Source organism: Equus quagga, chromosome 13, assembly GCF_021613505.1.
Source record: "Equus quagga isolate Etosha38 chromosome 13, UCLA_HA_Equagga_1.0, whole genome shotgun sequence".
Lineage (NCBI taxonomy): Eukaryota > Metazoa > Chordata > Mammalia > Perissodactyla > Equidae > Equus > Equus quagga.
Window position 1 is genome coordinate 24,277,167 of NC_060279.1, and position 23,896 is coordinate 24,301,062.

At 37.4% G+C, this 23,896-nt stretch overlaps 1 protein-coding gene across 1 annotated transcript in view; it reads right to left on the reverse strand.

Annotated features, from left to right (window-relative positions):
- Nucleotides 1-3,339: 3,339 nt before the first annotated feature.
- Nucleotides 3,340-23,896, reverse strand: part of LOC124250756 (putative uncharacterized protein encoded by LINC00467) — a 37,264-nt gene continuing 16,707 nt past the window's right edge. Inside the window, exons 2-5 of the mRNA XM_046682928.1 lie at nt 23,135-23,216; nt 22,853-23,002; nt 8,085-8,161; nt 3,340-4,780 (exon numbers count right to left, since the gene is read on the reverse strand). Coding sequence (XP_046538884.1) covers nt 4,772-4,780; nt 8,085-8,161; nt 22,853-23,002; nt 23,135-23,192 — 294 coding nt within the window. The 5' untranslated portion in view covers nt 23,193-23,216 and the 3' untranslated portion in view covers nt 3,340-4,771. The remainder of the gene's footprint in view (nt 4,781-8,084; nt 8,162-22,852; nt 23,003-23,134; nt 23,217-23,896) is intronic.

Genomic DNA, 23,896 nt, shown 5'->3' on the forward strand with positions numbered 1-23,896 from the left:
AGGATTTTTTTTTTTTAAGTTTCCCAGATGACTCTAATGTTCAGTCAGCACTGGCCAATAAATAGGACCCTAAAAACGCTAGTCCCCTCAAAGCCCAGTGGGGCTGGACTGTTGTAGGAGCCATTGTGATCCAGGAACTGCTGCCTTCAAAGCCCAGATCACAAAACCAGAGAAAGAGAGAGAGAGGAGAGAGAGAGAGAGTAAGTGTAAGAGACTCCACCTGGTCCACCCTCCTCCTCTTACAGGTTTCACTCTCTCCATCTATTAGAAACTTGTGAATTCCGTTTAAGAAGAGAGAGGAGCGCCAGATAGTAGTAAAGGTGCTCTGGGTTTTCATTTCCCATATTGCTAGTTCTGATGCCTCACGCAGCCTGAACTCATAACCATTATGAATTTGTTTCTTCAGTTATAAAATGGAGATGATGATATCAACAAATCTTATCAGTGACAAGAATAGTGCTCTGCTAATTTCCTACAAAGCATTTTAAAATCTAATCTATGGGATGGCTTTTTTTTTTTTATTGGCACCTGGGCTAACAACTGTTGCCAATCTTTTTTTTTTTTTTTTCTGCTTTATCTCCCCAAACCCCCCATGTACATAGTTGTATATCTTAGTTGCAGGTCCTTCTAGTTGTGGGATGTGGGACGCCGCCTCAACGTGGCCTGACAAGTGGTGCCATGTCAGCACCCAGGATCTGAACCCTGGGCCGCCACAGCGGAGTGGGCGAACTTAACCACTCGGCCACGGAGCCGACCCCTATGGGATGGCTTTTTAAAATGACCACCTCCATAATGTATTTATAGCACTCTCAATTTAGAAAATGAGAATGAAAATCTAAAATCCTCAATTTATGGAATACGCCAGTTGCCCAGTTCATGGCATAAATGTAAACATTCTGGGATTCAGAGGGGTTGAGAGTATAAGTGGCTCCCCGTCCATGTATCTCCACAACCCCAAACGCATTTTACACCCACGTTCCAGACAGTCTCTCTCCCCTCCCTATGTTGGTTTCCACTTTCCTGGTTAGCAATTGCCAAAAAAGAAAAACGAGAAAAGCCCAGGACAACAGAACTGTCCAGAGCTTTCTTTGTTTATACAGGAATATTGTGCCCCATTAGTTGGGAAATATAGTAGTTTAATTTTGTATTTTAATCAATGTCACCATCAAACTTTATCTGTGCTAACAAGGAAATATTATCAACTTGAGTTTTATCTCTTTACTTTAAAGCCAGGCATTTGCACCCAGGAACATTAGAAATTCTACTCAGATATTTTAGATCTCAGGGAGAAGTTTCAAGTATTACTTTTCAGATGAAGAAACTAAAGCTTAAAGGAGTAAAACAGCTAGTTTGGAGGGCTAAAATGACTTTCACATGTGGAAGGACAGGGTTTTCTCCCTCATTGTCCCCCTCTTTGGAGAAGGTCTTTGGTGAGGCATAGAAAAGACACTGTCAGCATAACAACCCCGTGGAGTTACCACAGCAGAAAGGCAAAATTAAGAGAAAAGTTTGCTGGTTTTACAGATATTTCACCCAAACATGATAGGACTGTCTGTATTAATGATGATTTCAGGAATTAAATCATTTTCATGACTTCCCATCCCATTTTAATTCCTGGGTATAACTTAATCCCTCCACTGTTCAATGAAGACGGGCAGAGCTAGGTTTTGTGGGGCCTAAAGCTTACACAATTTGGAGGTCCCACTAAGAAAATGAATACAAAAGTAGGTACTACATGTGTGAATATTTGTTTAGAATGATAACAGAAATCACAAATTACAAATTTTATAACTTGGCAAATAGCACAAATATTAAAAAATCCAGAAACATAACGTTCTATTTTTATTAACTGCTTGACATATCTCTATATTATTTTTTGTACTTTTGTTGGGGGGAGGCTGCAATTCTTTTTCACTTCATTGTATAATGATTTTGTAATATATTTTTTTGTGCAGAGAGAATTGAAAGACAATTCAGTCTTTCCTCTATCATGGTTGATCAAAATTTGTTTTTTCAAATGATAGGATGCAAAATAAACAAATTTGTCTTCACACACAGATACACGAGCTCTAGCACTGCTGTAAGTTCTTGCCCTACAAAAAAAGGGATTCTGATAAATTCTATTTTGTATGATTCCCATAAACAAACAAGTATGGAGCATTTTGTACATGGTGCATTTTCAACTCTATCAAGTTTGTGGAGAGAATCTTTATTTTGATAGCTATTGATGAAAACAGAATCCTCTGCTAATAATTTTGCATATCTGATTATTTGACATTTTCCACAGACTATTCTCTGGCTCCATACATTTTTTTTTTTTTTTTAAGATTGGCACCTGAGCTAACAACTGTTGCCAATCTTCTTTTTTTTCTTCTTCTTCTCCCCAAAGCCCCCCAGTACATGGTTGTATATTCTAGTTGTGAGTGCCTCTGGTTGTGCTATGTGGGACGCTGCCTGAGCGTGACCTGATGAGCGGTCCCATGTCTGCACCCAGGATCTGAACTGGCGAAATCCCGGGCCACTGAAGCGGAGCATGCCAACTTAACCAGTTGGCCATGGGCCAGCCCCTGGCTCCATACATTTCAAACCTTGTTTCTTCTCTGATACTCACTTAACTTCCAGTGCCAGGCACCCTGGGACACGTTTATATTGTAGTAAGACCTCTGTCCCTGTACCTTAGTGCAACGAAAGCATAAAACCATGCAAGCATAGTGCTAGGGACCCTCCTCAGGCCTTGGCAGGGCCTTGAGGCTTAAGCATCATCAGCTTCCTGGTACATCAGCCTCTGCTGATGAGGAAAACAGCTTCGTGGGGACAAATCAGCATGAGGACTCAGGTCTCCTGATTGCAGTCCACAGTTTTTTCTACTAGAACATATTTAAAAGTCTCTTTTATATTCTCTCCATTAAAACTATCTCTTGCCTTTCTCAAATTTTTTTACATGATTCTTTCGGTAAATTTAATTTTTATCCTGTAAAGCGTTATAGTTCTCAAAAGTGAGGTTTTAAACAATAATGTGGCCCATTATAAACACTATGCATCTGGGTAAAGAGGCTTGAAGTTAGGAAGGAAAGCAGAGAAGGGCTGCACTGCTTCAGACCTCCATCTAGTCCTGCCACTGCTGTTATGCTCTCCTCCAGAGAGCATGCTCACTGTTTTAGTTAATCCGCAAATTAAAACAAAATTTTGGAATAACTTTAATGTCTAATGCCTATATTTTATTTTGTCCTCTTGAAGAGACCATGGTTATCCCATAATTGTGAATTTTAGTTTTCCTGGAAAAAAGAAAACAGTCCATTTGTAAACTAAAATGCCTTTATTTCTTCAGTAAATCAAAAATGAAAAAAAAAATACCAAAAAGCAAAAAACCTATGTCCTCTGCTGGTATGTTTTAAAAATGTTATCATTCAAATATAAGGAAATGCTTTCTTGATACACAAATACTAGGAGTCCAACACAATATAGGAGGAAAAATAATGTACAGTTGTGCTAAATCTCTTTATAATCAAAGATAAAGATGCTTAATTTAATTTAACTACAATCCTATTATAATTTTACTTTGAAGGGAAAAAACCCTTCAAGGAATGGCATTCAGTAACACCACCACATTACGGTGATATGAATAACATCTTAAACTCTAACTTCAGCACAAAACAGCATTCAAGATTATTCATTTATTTTTTAATTTTAATTTACTTTTTGGTGAGGAAGATTGTCTCTGAGCTAACATCTGTGCTGATCTTCCTCTATTTTGTACGTGGGTCACCACCACAGCACGGCTGCTGACAAGTGGTGTAGGTCTGCACCCAGGAGCTGAATCTGGGCCACAGAAGAAGAGAGCACCAAACTTAACCACCGGGCCATGGGGCCGGCCCCTATTCAAGATTAATTTCAGTCTTTTAGTTTTGCCTGAATAAGAAAATAATAGTACTTCAACTTCCAGTTCAAAACAATAAACCTAGCCCTGTCGCCATCATTCACTTCTAGTAGGAGCTTCTTTTAAAGGCAACTATCAAGGACATGGTTAGATTGGACACACATTCCCTCACAAACCCAAGCGAGCAAAAGGCCCAACGATGCGTAAAACAATTAGAGGCAACAGGAAGGGCTGACTGGGGAACTGCTTTCTCCTTTCTTATTTTATAAAACAAAGTGATCATCTTTAGAGATGAAAGCTTTTGGTTGGAAACTTATAATCAGTGTACCTGGAGTAACAAGAGTAAAAGAACATTACATCAGGCTCCAGAACAAACACTGAGATTATAAAAACTGATAACACTTGTTGAAAGAAGGGGACATTAGTAAAAAACAGAAACATGAAACTTGGGAAGAAGATCTAAGTAAGAAGTACCTGGTTAAGGCTTTAGCTTTTTCATGCCATCTGTAAGTCTTCTGCTTTGTGTAGGACTTTGGTGTAAGTATTTTAGTTGCAATTATTAGGCATACATTTAAGAGAAGTAGGCTCAATCTCCTCCTTCCCTACAGAATATTTGCAAACAGGGTAAGCATCCTAAAATGGCCACAACTGGCTTGTCGTCAGGCTCTCCGGTGTTGGACGTGGATCTTCATAAACACAATGTGATTTCCCAACTTTTTATTGTGTGGTTACAGGGGACGTGAAGATTGGTGTCAGGAGTCTAGACGTGGTGTGAAAGACGTGCCGTCCCCAAGCTCCTCCACTGTAGCTTTCACCGTGCTGGGCTCTGCATTCTCGTTTGGCCACCTTACACCAAAGGACTGAGTTTCAGAAATCAATGAGTTTAGCCTGGTTTCAGCCCCTCTGCAGACAAAAATTAAAATTGATTAGAATAAATTCGCTACTTGCTGTATTGTATATACTTATGCTTTTCTTGATGATTCAAGTGAAAACAGAAACTTTAGACATCATTTTGTTAAGAAGAGAGCACATTAAACCTTGAAAAATAAGTTAAATTAACACTGGAGCTTTACTTCAAACTCACAATATATAGTTATTAAAATTTTAATAATAGTGTTAATCATCAAATTTTATCATCATATTAAACAAATGTCTTATATACACTAGCTTTATTTCAGCAACTCCATTTCCTGTGGCTTGAAAAATGGGAGAAAAACAAAGTGCAACTATGCAAATCTAAATTTTAAATGATAAGAGTTAGGTTACTCTATCTATAGAAAAAAATCCCACAAATAAGGATTTATAAAGAATGAAATGAATGGCAATGGAAATAACTGATAGTAAATTTCCTGGATTTGCAAATTTTGGATACTTATTTTGAATGTTAGAATGTTCATTAACTTGCAACCTGAAATTATTTCAGATCAATCAAACATTTAATAATAGTTTTGCATAAATTTTGTGAGGGGTGAAACTTATTAGTGAGTTTCTAATCCCACAAAATTAAAATCCAATGCCAATTACCAGGTGAAATTTTAGAGTTATCTTTTTTTAAATTCTTTTATTTGTTTAACCATATATTATCTATTTTTTAATTTTTATTGAGATATATTTGACAGAAGTATCCTGGATTACACAATTGACCACACATTTTAATGAAGAACAATAGTTTATAATGGGATATAATACTTTGGACATATTAAGTGATAATTGCTATTGTCTTTTTATCCTTCCTACTCCTTTTTAGAATTTTAATTTTATTTACTCTTACTGTATTACAGGTCTTTTTTTCAGGAACCGAGAAAACATTACAGTGTGACATTTACTATACAAGCATATTTATTCTTCAGCATAGCTAACATTACCCAGTAGTATTTGTTGCCATCTTGCTGTTAACTCTGCTGCCTGGACTGCCAGACCCAACCTCAGCTGGGCAGAGGGTGAGAGGATGCTTTGCCCTGGTACGCGGCGAGCCTGGTCTTGTGCAACAGGAAAGGGGACGAGATCCTGCCCCTGCAGACTGCCCAGACTAAAGCTGGGGATGGGCAGAAGCTGAGTAAAGTTCAGAGTAAACCCTGAGCAAAGTTCAGAATGTTCACTAATCCAGTCATTAAGAAGAACATTCAAAACTTGGAAACAAAGTTAGTAAGATGATGACTGCGCGACCTTTTAATGTCACACTACAGCACTGTTTAAGAAGGCTGCCTAGCAGTCGTCTAACTCTCTAGGAACTGTGACTTTGTTTGATACGGTATTTACTATGGATTAGAGCTTACACATCTACATAACCTATTACTCTATACAGCTAGAAGCTACCTTAAAGAAAATGGATGAAGTGCAATGATTTTCTTTTCCGTCCAGTAGAAAGGATAACCTTGAAGACCCTCATTTTATTGACCTATAGGACTTTAACCAGTTTTATATCTAACTTAGCAATCTTATCTCAGCATTCCTTTTTTCCACCCCACCTCACAATCACTATAAAAAAAACCCAAGTCTTTAGTATTATCTTTTAAACCAGCTTTGTCATCCTGCTGGTTCCCTCATTAATGAGCTAAATAAAACTTTGGCGTATGCCCCCGATCTATTTTACAAGAATTATGTTTTTAACATTATAAGCATTTTAGAGATTTTTGCCTTCATACCACTGGCCAAAATCATGCCAAATGGCCATTCCTGGCTGCAAAGGAGGCTGGAAATCAGAAGATTGGCATTTTAGTCTTTAGGCTAAGAAGGAAGGAAGGTCTTTCAAGAGAGCAAACCTATAGTAACTGTCACTAATTGAATGTGTGTGGGGCGGTAATGGTAAGGGAGTGGAGAGAGAGAAAGAAGAATCCAGAATGACCTCTAGATCATGCTTGGGTTGTAAATTTACAGAAATGAGGAAGACTGGAGGAGAGGCAGGTTTTCATTTTATCGCTACTAAGCACTGAGAGATTAAAAGCTTTATTTTTTATTTTCTGAGATGACATCCACTGCTTTATCCCTGATATTCTGTGAGATTGTTAGGTGCTGGAGATTTTAAAGGAAGACAAGTCATTTGTAATTATCCAAATCTTTGTAATAGTTGGTCAACTGGGTAGCAAATTTCAGCCTGTCAACTATATCATGGAGTGCCCCATCCTAATGAAAAAATTTATGACAGAATGCTTGCATTAGACATTAGATTGTGGCCTCTAAGAAAATTTTTCGCCAAATGCTCCACCATGAACCTGATGTTCACAAAATGTTTCTTTTCTAGAAGTTTCTGCCTTCTTGAAGCTGTAGGGGTTCCATAGAAAAGTGTGAACAAATACAAAAAGAAATGTAGGGAAACCAGCCTCGTGGCCCAGGGGTTAAGTCTGTGAGCCCCGCTTTGGTGGCCTGGAGTTTCACTGGTTCAGATCCTGGGTGCAGACATGGCACTGCTCATCAAGCCATGCTGAGGTGGCATCCCACATAGCACAACAGAAGGATCTACAACTAGAATGTACAACTATGTTCTGGGGAGTTTTGGGGAGAAGAAGAAGAAGGAAAAAAAAGATTGGCAACAGTTGTCAGCTCAGGGCCAATCTTAAAAAAAAAAAGGAAAAGAAAAGTAGGCACAAATACAGATATGAAGTATTCAAGTTTGGACATCATGTTTAGCACATTAAAATAATTTCTGAATGTATTGTAAGCACCTGATTTGGAAGAGTAACTAGTGTATTAACTATTCCATACAAGATAGAAGACAAGAGGAAAACCAGTTTCGTCATTTTGATCATATTTACTTTGAGAATCATAGGACATTTTTTACTTTCAAGAGATTCCTTTTCTAAGGACTCAAAATCTTGTATGTTAATTATACTAAATGACTCTAATAATATTATATAAAACTATGTTACCATGTATTTTTAAAAAATAAAATTTGAAAGCAGGCAACTGTGTGCTGAATGTCATCTCTCTCAGGGTACAGAGGTAAAAAGAATCCAATTGGCATTTTTTGATGTTTTGAAGTAGGTGGGTCTGTTCTACTAATCTTGATAGAGATATTTAAGAGAAGATAACATAAATCTAAATTTTAAAGTTATATGTACCTCGTATTTAACCAACAAGCAAAAGTATATACACAATTTTTTCCTTAACATATTAGACACTGTAACTGTGACCTTGACAGACCGACGAAAATGCAAACCAGCTACTACAAGGACCATAAATAAACTCTTTAAACTGAAGTCCACAGCACCTTGGAAAGGTGACAGCATGTGGCCGTTCCCTCCTTTTTTTCTTCTCTTTCTTTTTCTTGATGTTTCATCTTTTGTCCTAAAAACAAAACAAGACAAAAAACATGTTAATAATTGCTTCAACAAAATAGAGATACATAGACTTTCTGTATTTAAATTTATTTATTTTTCAGTAGTGATTATATTCACAGGGTTCAAAATTTAAAAGGTAAAAAGTCTCCTTTCCACTCCTGTCAACCACCTAATTTTTCCCTAAGGCAATAACAAATCTTACAAATTTCTTGGGTATCTTCACAAACATATTTGTATGCATTTACAGGCTAATAAGTACATACATTCTTCTGTCCACCACCACTGTTTCCATAAATGGTAACATATTCCACACACCATTCTTTGTGTATATAACTTGAGGGCCATTCCTAATCAGTGAGCAAAGAACTCCTTAATATTTTTTATGACTGCAATGTATTTCATTGTAAAGATATTCCAGGGTTCCCAAGACCACTTTCACTTCTGACATCAACTGCAAATTTGGGGGTCCCAGGACAGATGATGTGTAACAATATGCATAGAGTATTGCTATCCAGGGAAGCTCATCCAAGCCTTCGTACCCAGAGTTTTTATTAGGGCTGTGTCACATGGGCATGACTGACTACATACATGGCTGATCTCAATCTCTAGCCCCCCTGGGGGTTCAGCTGATACTGAGTGACCCAAAACCCCCACCCTAAATCACATTGTTAGACTATCTCGTGGGGCCAGCCTCACCCTAGATAACATGATCCAAGGCCCCCAAGCAAACAAAGACGCTATCAGGTATGACATTCCAAGGGCTTTGAGATTACCTTGGGAAGTCAAGAGCAAGGGCTCTCTCTCTCTTTGGTCAAGGTTAAATTCTTTACTACACACCTATACTATAATTTATTTATCTGTTCTATTGTTGATTGATACGTGGGCTCTTTCCATTTTTGACTATTATGACCAACACTGCCATGAACATTCCTGCACAGGTATACTGGAGTAAAAGCACATGAGTTTCTCCAGAGAATATATGTAGGAGTAGGACTGCTAGGTCTTTGGGCTCATGCTACATATGTATTTGATATAATTTATTAATTTTTATTTCACGGCTTTGGGTTTTTAAAAAACGCCTTCTCCTCCCGCTATGATTAAAATTTTAAAAATCTCCCAATGATTTCTTGCAATACTTGTATGGCTTCATTTCTTTGCACTTAAATATTTGATCCATTTGGAATCTATCCTAATATAAGATTGAAGTATGGATCCAGCTTTTTTTTTTCCCCAGATAGCTAGTTGTATCAATGCTATTTCTTTCTTTCTTTCTTTCTCTTTTTTGGAGGAAGGTTAGCCCAGAGCTAACATCTGCTGCCAATCCTCCTCTTTTTGCTGAGGAAGACTGGCCCTGAGCTAACAACATCCGTGCCCATCTTCCTCTACTTTATATGTGGGACGCCTACCACAGTGTGGCTTGCCAAGCGGTGCCATGTCTGCACCTGGGATCCGAACCAGCAAACCCCTTGCCACTGAGGTGGAACGTGTGAACTTACCCACTGTGCCACCAGGCTGGCCCCAATGATATTTCTTAAATAAGCCAATTTTCCCTTACTGATTTGAAGTCACGCCTTTATCATAAATCAAACCCATATGCAATTTTTTCCTGTGCTATTTCACTGATCCGGCCATCTAGCCATATGCCAATATTTTTCCTCAGCATAATAGAGGTATGTAATTGACAAAATCATAAAATATTTAAAGTGTACAACATGATGATTTGATATATCCATGCCTTGTGAAAAGATTCCCAACATAGAGTTAATGAACATTTCCATCACCTCTCAGATTTACCTTTTCATTTTTTTGGTGAGAGCATTTAAGTTATACTCTCTTAGCAAACTTCAATTACAGAATACTGTATCACCAACTATAGTTACATTAGATGCTTAGACCTTATTCATATTACAACTGAAAGTTTGTATCCTTTTACCAACCTCTCCCTATTTCCCCCTCCTCCCAGTCCCTGGCAACTACTTTTCTACTTTCTGTTTCTATGAGTCTGATTTTTTTTTTTTTGGATTCCACATATAAATGATAGCATGCAGTCTATGTGTTTCTCTGTCTGGCTTACTTTATTTCACCTAAAGCCCTCCAGGTTCATCCATACTGTCACAAAAGGAAAGATTTCCTTCTTTTTAAAGGCTGAATCGTATTCCATTGTGTGTGTGTGTGTATATCTGTAATTTCTTGAGGAACTTCCATACTGTTTTGCATAGTGGCTGTAGTGGCTCAGTAGTCACATGATCTTCTTCCCTGTTCGTTTCTGTGTGCCCTCTCCTCTTCTTAGAACACCATAGGTCATTGGATTTAAGTATCCCCTGCCACTCCCCCCATTCCAGTATGATAGTATCTTAGCTAATTACATCCACAAAGACTCTATTTCCAAATAAGGTCACATTCTGAGATTCTGGGTTGACATGAATTTTGGGAAGGACGCTATTCAACTCACTACAGTGTGAATACATTTATAGTTGTTATATCTTCCTGATATATTGACCCTTTTATTGTAATGAAATGCCCCTCTTTGTCTCTAGCAATATTTCTCAAAATCTAATTTGTGTTTTATTAGCTTCACAAAATCAACTAAAAGGCCTACTATATCCTCTCACATTCTGAAAGAGAAAACCTTAAAGGAACTAAGTAGAAAATCGACCTAGCAATTTATCTATTTATTAAGGTATACTCTTTGGTGAGGAAGATTAGCCCTGAACTAACATCTGTTACCAATCTTCCTCTTTTTTTTTTCTTCTCCCCAAAGCCCCAATACATAGTGGCATATCCTAGTTGCAAGTCATTCTAACTTTTCTATATTGGATGCCGTCACAGCATGGCTTGATGAGTGGTGCATAGGTCCATGCCTAGGATCCAAACCAGCGAACCCTGGCCCACCAAAGCAGAGAATGCAAACTTAACCACTTGGCCACGGGGCTGGCCCCTCTAGCAATTTATTTTTGGATAATATTTGTAACTTCTTCCACTAAGAGTAGTGTATTTAAGCTTTTTATTTTTTTTTTAAGTTTTTTTGAGTCAATCTTGGCAATTTGGAGGTAATATAGTATAGTGTCGGGTTTCTCTATAGTTCTATTTACATTTTGGATGGGCCTGTTCTTTATTGTTCAAAACTATCCCTCACACTATAAGACATTTAACATTTTGGGGCCCTGTCCACTAAATGCCAGTAACTCTCCCCATTCTTGATGAAAAACAGATCCACATCCCCTGTGCAGTTCCAATGTCCTTTGTGAGGGACGTTGGAGAACCCATTACATAGTAGTTAAGAAGGTGGACAACAGAACCAGCCTTCTTGGGTTTGAATACAAGCTCTGCCACTACTGAACAAAACTTAATTAAATTACTTGACCCCTTTGTATCTCAGTTTCCTTATCTGTAAAATCAGAATAGTAATGGTACCTATTTAATTATCATTGTGATGATTAGATTAGTTGATACATGTAAAGTCCTTAGAACAATGTCTGGTACAGAATAAGTGTTTGATAAATATTAGCAAATAATATTCCACAAATTTGTCATCTCGACAAGTTTTTATGTGACAGGATAATATTTTTGAAAAGCTAACTTTTTTTCTCCTATTAGTTCAACTTTTCCTTATCCCTCCTTCCATACTCCTTTTAAGCAGCTAGGCAGCTATGAGCTCATTGTTTTGGGGAAGGGATAATCTAGAGTACTAAACACAAAAAAAGAAGTCTTTCTGAACTTGATTTCTGAAAATGTAAGCCATTAGGAAATAGAGAAGGTTCCGTATAGAGAGAAAATATTTGGGAGAACTATAACTGGAAAGAACTGGGCTGAGTCTCTCCCCACAACCTCACCCCAAGCTGCAAGAAGACTAGAAAGAAGTTTCCCAAGACTATGGAAGAAGAGGATATTGTGTGGAGGTAATAAAAGTATAGACATTGATAAATCCCAAAAAGATGGGCCCTGTAACCTGATTCATAGAGCACCAGGGAAGCAGTAATAATCCATACAAATATGAGGATCCTAAAGTGGGGGAAAAGGGAGGCTGTACACTGAGCCTTGGGGAAGTAATATGGTACCAGAAAAGAAATGACTGGGAGGGCAGATTATGCTGACAAGGCTTTAAATAGCCTTGCATGTAGTACGCCCGCACTGCAGTGAGGAAGCAGAAGTAGGCCTTTGCCCCTACATATGATGTGGAATTAATAGAGAGAGAACCACCATACTGAAAGGACTAGGCAGGAGTGAAGATATCTCAGTGGCAAATGGTGTGGATTGATGACTGAGGACCAGGCAGAATGATGTACGTCATGAACAGATAATGTTGAGGACTAGGTGAATATCTCCCTCCACACCCACTCATGCCTTAGAAACACAAAGATCGCCCCCACCTCTTCACCTCCCCACCCACACCCCCCTCCCTGAAATGAGACTCAAAAAGGAAACTCCAGACTGGCTGAGATCAGGTTTCCATCTCTCTCCAGTGAGGATGGACTTACAAAACAAAAACGAGATGAATTACAGAAAAATAAAATTGGATTTCTTGTATAACTGTGTTGTGGCCAGATTCATACTCACACATTAGCAGAGAGTTGTTCATATTACTCTCTTTGAGTTTTTAGAGATATGTATCTGTTGATATATCCTTTTTACTTTTTTTTGTATTTTCTTTTTTTAGCAGGCTTGTCAAAGTTTTGACCAATTTGGGGAGATTTTTTCAAAAATTCAACTCTTGGATTAACCTACAGTCTATTTTTCCCGTCTCTTAAAAGTTTTTATCTTTATATTTCCTTCCTCCTACATTCTTTTAGTCGTATTTTAGTTGTTCTTTTTCTGATTTCTTGATTTGAAAGTTCATTTCATTTCTTTCATAATATTTCCTCTGTCTCCTCATTTTGTTTGACTTTCTGAGTTTGTGTCTATGAATTAGGCAAAACAGTTACCTCTCCAAGTCTTGAAGGAGTGGCCTTGTGTAGGAGCATCCCTTGTGTAGACTGCACGGGCCAGGCAGCTTTGGCAGGCCAGATGGACCTGTAGCAGGTGCCGGTTAGGGGTCAGGAGGTCCCACAGTGCCATGCCAGGGCCATCTGATGGAACAGTCGGAACTGGACTAGGTGCAGGCCAGAGGGTCCTGGGCACTCAGTGCTGCACCCTCCACCCCCAAGCAAGACCCCTGGAGCTAGAGTGGGTATGGGCCAGGTGATTCCCGTGGTGAAACGTGCCAGGGCCACCTTGGGGTCATGGCTGCATCGGGTGCAAGTGGAAGTCTTGGGAGCATCAAGCTGGGGCTGTCTTGGCAGGACGGCTGGAGCTGGGGCGTGCACAGGTGGGAGGGCTGTGTTGCACCATACTGGGGCCGCCTTGGGGGGAAGGCTGGAGCTGGCATGGGCTAGGGGCCTAAGGCACACTGGGTTGGCCTTCACAGGCCAGCTAGAGCACCTGGACCATACTCCTGCCTGCACTGTTAAGGTGGAGGGAGAATGCAAAAAATGGTGCTTGCAGGCGCCTCCAACCCCAGAGAGAATCCCAGCAGTTCCCTGATCCTTTGGCAAATGCCCTAGGTTTAGTAAATGGATTTCCTTCACACATAGTGTAGTTGTCTTTTAAACTGCTGTTTTTCCCCTGTGCCCCAGGGCAAGCGAGTCTGCACACAGCCCCTCAGTGACACTCTGCCCTACTGCAGGCTGCCTTGTAGAGGGTGGGGTTCCATGGATACAGCGTCTCCCTCTCTCCTACTGGTCTCTGTGTGGTCCCTCTATCATTTGTTGTGCAGAAGCTATTCATTCAGCCCTCAGTTCTTCAGGAGAAATTGCTCTATATGTAGGTATAGATTCAGTGTGTCCATGGGAGGAGGTGAGTTCAGTGTCTTGCTTTGCTGCTATCTTGCCCCGCTCCTTATCAGTATAACTTTTGTATATATTAAAAATATTCTTTTGTATGCATAAACTATTATATTAAATAAATTTAGAGAGGCATGTTGGTGATCTATTTTATAACATAAAACTATATACATTTATACATACATATCAATTTCATTTATTTCCTCGTGCATAAAGAAAGAATCTAAGGATACTTTCCAAATATTTGGGAAGGCTAATCCCAGGAAATTGGGATAAAGAGAAAGAGTGTGGCCATTCACCTTTTATTTAATTTATCTACTATTTGCATTTTTTTCAAAGTACATACGCTATTTTTTTATATACATATGCATATGTATATGGACCCTAATGGTCCATCCTTGAAAAAATGCTGGTCCAAAGATCTATGTCTCAATTGTAATCAACTGGAAAAGAGATTGTCCTTAAAAGCTCTAGGCAAATTCCTCACCATCAGCTTAAACGCGCCATATGAGCCCCTCCCAGAGCTGATGAAACTCTGAGGGATTTTTCGTAAACTGCTACGTTATTTCCTTAAACAGCCACGGGGAAATTAAAAACAAAACTAATGAGGTTATTTCATCTGTAAGAAATGTTTACTGTTTGTCCTGGCTGAAACCTGACAAGCTATTTGAAAGGATTTAATAATTTTGTGAACAGAAATTTGGCCAGATTGGAAGGTGATATTCAGACCCTGACAGGAAATTTTTTAGGCTTCCTCCCCTAAGTTAAAATGAAACTAGGCACACAGAAAGAAAGAAACATTCCAAGAATAAGTGGGTGGATATGTCAATTTGCCAATCCCCAAAACTCCCCTGTTATATTGTAAAAGATGAGAACACTAGATATAGAATTGTCCTGTACTAAGAAAAAAAGAGGGAAAGTTTATGAGATCTCTGCATCTGCCTATGTGTTGTGTGTGTGTCTACATATGTATGTTATATATGTATGTTATAAATTTGTGATGTTTTGCTACTTCCAGACGGTATTGACAAAATTAATTTGTAAAAGAGCTCTATTTAGTTGTTTTGAAGGTTAAGCACTTGTAAGGATGGGCATTCTAAAGTCCTTCGAAACTATAACAGAAATTAACCCAAATGCTTTTCCAGTTCATGTGATCTGGAATAATCTTTGGTAAATAGAAGCTAGTTTAAGTTTATTGGTTTAATTAAAACAGACATGTCTTTAGTGTTATCAGCATTAAATATAATATTTTTATTCTATGTAGGCTTACAAATTTTTCAGCAAGAAAAATAACTTGGTATGATCACATTTTCCTAAGTAATCTAAACATAATTGTTAAGAACAAGTAAATTAAATAAATGTAAGTAGAATAAAAGGGGCTCTTTTTAGGTGAAACTTTCAAATTAGTTTCCCAAATCTTTCCAGAAATCTGAAACTTTACAGTTTTGCTAAGTTAAGTTAAATGATAAAAGCTTATTGAATATCTAGATTATTTACTAATAAGATAAAATATCAAATATTAATTACTAAACTGGGTTTATCTACTTTTGGCTTTTTGCAGAGAAACTAAAGATAAAATTAGGTCTATTAGTAAAGATGTCTTGTGTCACACTGAGAAGTTTTCTATGAAAAAGCACATTTCTAGAAATTATAAAAAAGTATTTATAAGTCTGCCAATCCATAGAATGCTAATGTAAAAGACAGTTTATAATTGCTTACTTCTTGGTTTCCACTGGAAATTAAAGGTTTTTAAAGATTAAAAATTCTAACATATGTTATTAAAGCTACTGGAAATAAAAAGGGAAAGGAATTTTACATGTGGTCAGGACTGGCTAAGATTGAAATAAATTTAATTAAGTAAATGAATATTAATACCAAAAGTAAGCTGGTGCATAATTAGAATTTGTTTTTCTCTCTGTTAAAAGAACACAAAGTTTTCTTGGACTGTTGGTCTGCTCCTGATAAGAGATTATGCGATGCTTTATTGAGTCTTTGATTTCTTAAGTAAATCTGCTAAAAGAGCTAAGTTTTGCTCATGATTTGTATTTGCTTTTGAAATCTTTTATTGTCACTTTGGTTAAACAGATAATTAAGTATTGTTCCATATTGATTTGTGATCCTATTTAGTCAAGTGTCCAAATTTTTTGATATCTTCGACAAATTTCCCAAAATCAAATTCTCTTGACCACAAAATAACTGAGATTTTCCAGAGGGCCCCTGAAGCATTTCAAAGAATCTGTTTTCTCTCCTTATAAAATGGAAATATTGAAATAATTAGGCTTACCTGGTATGTTAAATTACTTGGAAAGCATTGTCAAATAAAAGTAATATTAAGCCTTCTTTATGCTGTGTCTGCACAGGCATATAAGTGTTCTAGAATTTGTGTGAAATTCCTAAAATTCTACTAAGTCTTGCTATAATGTTATCAGTCATAATTCTAGTTATTATCTTAAAATGTTATATGTCACAGAAATAACCAAATTTCTGTGTCAATTGCATTATAATGAACCATTTTTAAAGTGTTTTATCATTTATAGTTACTCTGATGTTTTGGCAAAAAGGCCTCATCTTCGAGAAGATTCATAGAAAGGAAAGTCATAAAACTGAACTGGGTCTCTGTCATCAAAACTGAGGCTCACATTAAAAACACTGAATCTGAATGTCATAGAAATGCCCTAGCTGACTTTCTGGCAAAGGCATCGGCAACAGAATCTATAAGGATTGTGGCACATGTGGATGGAGTCTATTCTGCTCCTGAAAAAAAAAATTGAAAATGATCCCTTTTTGCCAGACTTTTGCCATCTTGATGGCAACAGTCTGCTCCTGAGTCAGAGAACAAAATGGGTGTATATTAAATGAACAGTTCAGGCTATGGGTAACCCAAGACACCTGCCTGGTTCTTCCTGGTTCCCCAGCAAACCTCATTTTTTGTTTTTTGCATTCCTTCAACCACTATAGTGCATTTAAGATGACTCGATTATGAATCAACATTGGTGGAGAGACTTCTACAAAATTTCAAAAACAGTCCACCAGCAATATGTGACCTTCCAGGTCCATAATCCTGGAAAAAGTATTTTTGTCCCCAGAGGCCTCAGACCCTCTCTCTCTGGACCCTTTGGACACCTGCAGCTGGACTTCATTCAACTGCCATTTAGCATGGGTTATCAATATGTTCTTGTTATTGTATGTATGTTCCCCAGATGGGTTGAAGCCTTCCCCTGTTGCAAGGCTGATGTCCTCACTGTGGCAAAGGAAGTGTTAGAGAATGTATCTCCCACTTGGCTTATACCTTCTGCAGTCTTCAGTGATTGAGGCACCTGTTTCACCGGGCAAATTATATGAGCCTTAACAAAAGCCTTGCAAACTTCTTAAAATTATCACTGCCCCTATCAGGTACTGTTGACTAACCCTCTTTTGCTGCCAGACTCTAGGGAGTGGACTTTTGGATTCATGTGTCACACCTAAAGAAAGCACCAAATCCCAACTGGACCTGCACCCCATCTGGTTACCTGAAATTAAAGATTTACAGGAACTGAAGCAGATGGCATCTGAAGGAGACAGCTTTCTCAAGATGACTGGACCATGCTTGTACACCCTTTTCTCACTGTTGCTTCTTCATTTTCTCCCTCTCTTTTTTGGAAGTACAATGCCCTTGTCTGCATTTCCCAATCTATTGCAAAAGGGAGAAACCTCTCTGATTTTTGGATTTGTCACCAGAAACCTCAATCTGTCCAAGACAACAATGACCCCTTAGTTCACCCTGTAAGTATAAGAAACACCTGAGAGTTCTCCATACTACCTTTCCTTGTTATTCAAATGTGGCCTCAAGCAATTTCTGGTCCATGCAATTTCCCTCCAATTTGGGACATGACACCCAGCAAAGGTCCTTCCTGCACCAAGGGACGAAGGCTACTGAATTTGGAAAACCTGATTCTTGATCAGCAATGCTTGCAGAGAAAGATTCTGATCAAAAGGGAAGAACTGTGAAAATTAATAAAGAAAACCTTATGTAAAATTGGAGTTAGGAGGACCTGTAAAAGGAGTTCTCATGCCCTATCACTTGTCATCAAATACCCCAAACAGGAAGACATTAATTACAGACCCCCAACAGGAAGAGATGTACCTTGTACTCCCAAACAGGAAGTGCAACTACTTTACTAATCCAGAAGGAGGAAAGAAGATTTTCTTCTTGCCCAGCAACAAGCCCAGCCAATGGAAATGCCACAGCTCAGCCAATGAGAAGCCATTGTCACCTGAACTCTTACTTTCCTCTAATGAACTATCATTTTTCTCTTGCTCATGACTTCTTGTTCTACCCTCCTTTATATTAAAGCCTTTCATTTTGTATAACACCTCAGAGTATCTCTCTTCTTGCCACAAGAGATACTGCCTGATTCATGAATCATTTAATAAAGCCAATTAGACCTTCAAATTTACTCACTTGAGTATAGAATTGCAAATGTAAGGTTTACCTGTCTGTATAGTTTTCTGAGTATTTGAAAAGAAGGAAAAGGATCCTATTAAGTTAGCTCAGTATTAACTACCATGTTAAACCACTCCTTCCCTTTATATCTCTTCAAATTCCCTGTAGATTTTGTTTTCCTTAATTAATAAGAAAGTGCAGAATACTCTAATTGCTAAATTTTATTCTTATATTAAATTATTCACAATTACCTACCTCTCTTTCTTTTTTTTCCATTTACCCCTTTTCTCTTCTCTCTTTCTTTTAATTTTTCCCTGGGGAGCACCTAAAAATTTTTAAAAGAATTGGAAGTTTAACCTCTATCAGTAAAAGTCATTTTATTGACTAAAGAATTTGAAGAATTAGAATAATTAAGATTGATATTTTCATTAACTTTATTATGCTGGTTGGAAAAATCTTGCAAGACACAAATAACAGACAAAATGAGTTATTTAATTATAACTGTATCCCAATATTATAAATATGTGGCACTTAGGAACCCATCTAGAGGAAAACACACCTAAGAGCCCACTAGAATCCAAGCTCTAGTTAATCTAGAAAACATAAGGTATTAAGCTTATTAGCAGGAACTACATAAGTGCAACTGTTAAACACTTTATTGAGCAAATAAAAAATGAATTATTTTAATAAGAAAGTGGAGAAGGAGACTATAGCCTGCCACCATATTAACCACTCAATGCTGTAAGAGGCAACCATATTCCTGACTAGAAGTGAAAGTTCTTCACGTGATTTTTTTGTATTATCTAGCTTGTGGTTTTCAAAGTTTCTTGAATCTGTAGTTGATGTTTTTCATGCATTTTGGAAAGTTTTGGCCATTATTCTCTCCAAATATTGTTTCTTCCTCAGTCTCTCTTCCCTCCTTCTTAGATTCCTATTCCATGTTTGACCTCTTCACTGTGTCTCACATGTTTCTGATGCTCTCTTCTGTATCTTCCACTCTTTTTTCTTTCCCCTAACTTAACTTCCAGTTTGCTAATTCTGTCTTTTTGTTGCATTTAATCTGCTGATAAACCTATCTGAATTGTTAATTTTAGATAATGCACATTTTATTCCAAAATTTCCACTTGATTATTTTTAGTTTACAAATCTCTATTTTATTGAACACGTTAATCACAACTGTAAAATTCAGTGCCAGTTAACTCCAATATCTGGATTACCTGTAGGGCTGTTATTTATATAATTTTTAAATCTTGTTTTTAGGTCATGTCAGACTGTTTAGCCATTTTTTAATTAAAAGCTAGGTATTTTGTATTACAAAATTCTAGAGGGTGTCGATGATGTTATCTTCCTCCTAAGATGATTCACCCTTCTTCCACTAGGCAAATAAAATGATGGATGATCATATAAACCCAATCAGGGCCTGTGCTGAGAGGAGATTAAAGTCTTGGTAAGGCTCAGTTTACCTCCGATTCATCCATGCCCCTCCTGGGTTTTCAACAGAGGGCCTCTTGTATTCTCCAACCCATGGTGAGTCCCAAACACTCATCTTTGTATCATTTCACTTCTCTATAGTTCTTTCCTCTCTAGAATCTTAATCCCTCCAGTTCTCATTGTCTTAACAGCTCTCCACTTCCTTTAAACAATAATTTCTGCTTTTTATCTAGTTGTTTATAGTAGAAGCACTGGTTTCCTGCTAACTACTTATCTCACTGGAAACAGAAGTCAATAAAGGAAATTTATTTACTGGCATAAACCCACAACTACAAACAGAATAGGAATTAACTGTCCCTCTTTTTCCTGAAAGTTACTAGAAGGAGTGCTCCAATAAAATAGGAGAAAAACAAAGAAGGAGGAAAGCATAGAATCCGGAAAACAGGTGATCAAACCCAAAAGAGAGGTAAAGGAAATTCCAGAATGAAGATGAAAAGAGATTCTAATATCACAGCTGTTTAACAAGCCTATAAAGGAGTAATTCTAGATGGAGCACGGTAACAGGATCCAGGAGAGGATCCCCAAAATGAAATTAACAAAGTACTGATGTATTTGAATATTTCGAAAGGAAATTTAGATTACTATTATATAACACAAACACAGACAATGAAGCAAATTTTTTAAAAGATAATTATTAGGTGAAAAGAAAACAAAAAGTTGTGCTAGAAGCAAACCATTATAAGGTTCAGCTGTAAATATGTTTGTAAAGTCATAATAATGAAATTTTTGAATAGTGAAATTATCCAAGTTACAATAATGAAATCCTATTTAGAAAGATGACAGGAAGAAATGAATGTCGGGGGGAAATGGTGATTTTTTAAAAGGTGGCTAAATTCTTATCTTCTATAGAGACTAACTGAAAAGTGAAAAAATGAACAGGTTATTTTAAGGTTATTTAAAGATTCAGAGACAGATATCAAAACATACTGCTAAAAGAGACTGACGTGACTGCCTCTGGAAACTGAAATTAGGGGAAATCGTTTTGAAACTATCCATCAGTGTGAGAGCAGAATAATGATATTTTGAGATATGCAAAGACTCAGAAAGTTTACCTCCCAAACATATGTTTTGAAAAAGGTATTTGACTGCGTATTCTAACAGTCGAGGCAGAAAACCAAGAGAGAAGAAGACATGGATCTAGTAAACAACGGATCCAACCAACAAGAGCAGTGAGAGGAAATTCTAAGATGACAACTATCTGTCAGGCCTTGAGGGTATAAAGTGGTCTAGTTTACAAGAGTCAGGTAAGAACATCTCCGGGAAAAATAAATGAACTCCATGCGACAGTATGATGAAAAGGATGGAAAATCTTTTTATTATGGTGAAGTTACATTATCTTTCTGTCAATAATTAAAAAAACCAGCAGAACTAGAAACTCTACGAAAAACAAGAACTGTACAAGTAAGTCATGGTTCAAATATGAAGTAATACTAAGACGTGGCATAGTTTTAAGCAACTGATGGAATATGAATGCACTTGATGTTTGTGACTAGAAACATTCTAGAAACATTCTCTTTTGAAAGTCTCAGAAAAAAGGGAAATGTAATCCTAGCGCATGACTTGGCACTGCAATAGCAATATTTATATAGTGATTTAAATGCTGATTATTGGTTTTGAAGCTTTAAAGTGAATCTTTGGACAAAAAAAATGAAAGAGTTATTTTTCATTGTAGATAAGACTATAAATGTCAACTATTGAAAATGTTAAAAAAAAGACATTGGGAAGAAAAGATGCAGGAAAGGATAGAGGTATTTATATAAAAGAGAGTAAAATAATTGACTAAAGTTAATGGAACAAAAAGTATAATTACAAGTAAAATGTTACTGATACCATATTAAAGAATAGAAAAATTAATTACAAGACAACTAACAAACACTGAGAGGATAAAGGTAGGTGAGACAAAGGAGTAATCTGAACTGAGCTAATCAATAGATATTGTCTAGAGTTGAATGGGGAGAATATTTGTTATATTTTGATTGCCCAGGATCTGATTCTCATTCCTATGTTTGGTGACTATTCCTCTGCATGCCTCCCGCCATCAATGCTGGAAAGGCCAATAATTGCTTTCCCAGTTTTCTCTGCAGCTAGGACATGGGCATGTGATTTAGGCTCAGTCGATCGCTGCCTAGGAGACAGCGACACAAAGAAGCAGAGATAGTGAAGAATCCATTGTGCAGGGGTGGCAGCAATACCCAGTGTCTAGTGACAGCAATGGCAGTGATGACAGTGGTGGCATTTAGTGACCATGGCAATGCAAGTTGAGGCATCCAGGTTCAGTGGTGGCAGTGGTGGCAGTGTGCCCTTACCAGACTGGGCTCTGTGGCAGGACTTCCTATGGTTCTAGCTGCCAAATTTCACTTTGTTCCTATTCATATTCAGAGATTAGTTCTCTAGGGTTTTTGGCAATTCCGTGAGTTACTGTGTCCTTTCAATAAATTCTTTTCCCATTTAAATCAGCCAGAGTCAGCTTCCTTTGATTACAATCAAGAACTCTGATTAGTCCACTGATAAATCAAGAAATAGAAGTGTAAGCATATCACTTGGGAAAGAATCAGAAACCCAAATGTCATCAGTGGCTAGCACAGGCAGTTCCTTTAGCTTATAAGAGATCTTCCTGAATTCCACTTCCCTGGCTTTGTCCGGAAAACGCCTACTCATCCTCCAGTTTTCAATTTAGATATAATTTCCTCGCCAAAGCCTTTCCTTGTCCCCTTAACATGTGCATACCAAGTCATAGCACTTATCTGCATTGTAATGTACTATTTATTTGTCTTTATTGCCTGATGTAATACAACTTCTTTGGCTGAAGGGACCATGCCATGTTTACCATCATGCCTGGCACATAATGAGTATTCTCGATGAACATCTGTTGAACAAACAGATGTTATGAAGGAGTTTTAATGAATTTTCTTTCTAAATCATCTAACTTATAAATGAAAAAACCTTAACAGGGTAATAAACATGCCTTCACTACTCGAATCGGTCTGACTTCCTGAAGATGATGACGAAAAAGAAGGAAACACATTGTCATCTGAAGAATGAGATGCTGATGATCTATGTCGGGATTGGTGGTGTTTTTGGTTTCGCTCTTCTTTTTTCTTTGGTCTATGTTTACCTTAGATTGATATAAAATGCAACACAATTATTCTCTCAAATATTAGCAACAAATGAGAGAGAAACAAATAAAATAATTTATCAAACGTACTTGAATTTACTCAAAAGGTCTTAAAGCAAGTAAGATTCATACCTCCATTTCTGCCGGTCCCGGCATCTTCAGGACTTCTGTGTATGGACTTCTTATCCATGTCTATAAAACTTGCCTGCCATGTCTGTAAAACCAAAATATTGACAACTTATTAGAGAATTTAAAAAAAAATTATGTTTTTTGAGATAAGGACATGGAAACCATGTTTTAAATTCTGAATGGAAAGAGGGTCGGGTGTTAGTTATTCAGAAAACGGTTCTATATTTCTACTAAATGGTAACCTTTCATACACTAATTTGAGTGTCTGTCATCAAAACAAAAATCAAATATGTATTTCCATAACCTCGGTAAAAATCTCATGCAGATTCTATCAAAATAAGCACCCTGTTTTAGTTGAACTTTGAGTTATAGCCTAAAAGAACAAGAATTTAGAATTGATGTGGTGATACTCTTGGATCATATGATCAAGCTGGTTGTTGTTAAAGGGAAATACCAATAGACTGAATTGCATCCCTCCAAAATTCATTTATTGAAGTTCTAACCCCCAATGTGACTGTATTTATAAATAGTGTCTTTAGGAAGTAATTAAAGTAAAATGCAATCATAAGGGTGGACCCATAATCTGACAGGACTAGTGACCTTATAAGAAGAAAGAGAGGAATCTCTCTCTGTCTCCCCATGCACCACAAAGAAAATGCCACATGGGGGTGCAGCAATAAGGAGGCCATCTGCAAGCCAGGAAGAAAGTTCTCACCAGAAGCCAAACACTGCTAGAATCTTAATCTTGAACTCTGCAGTTTCCAG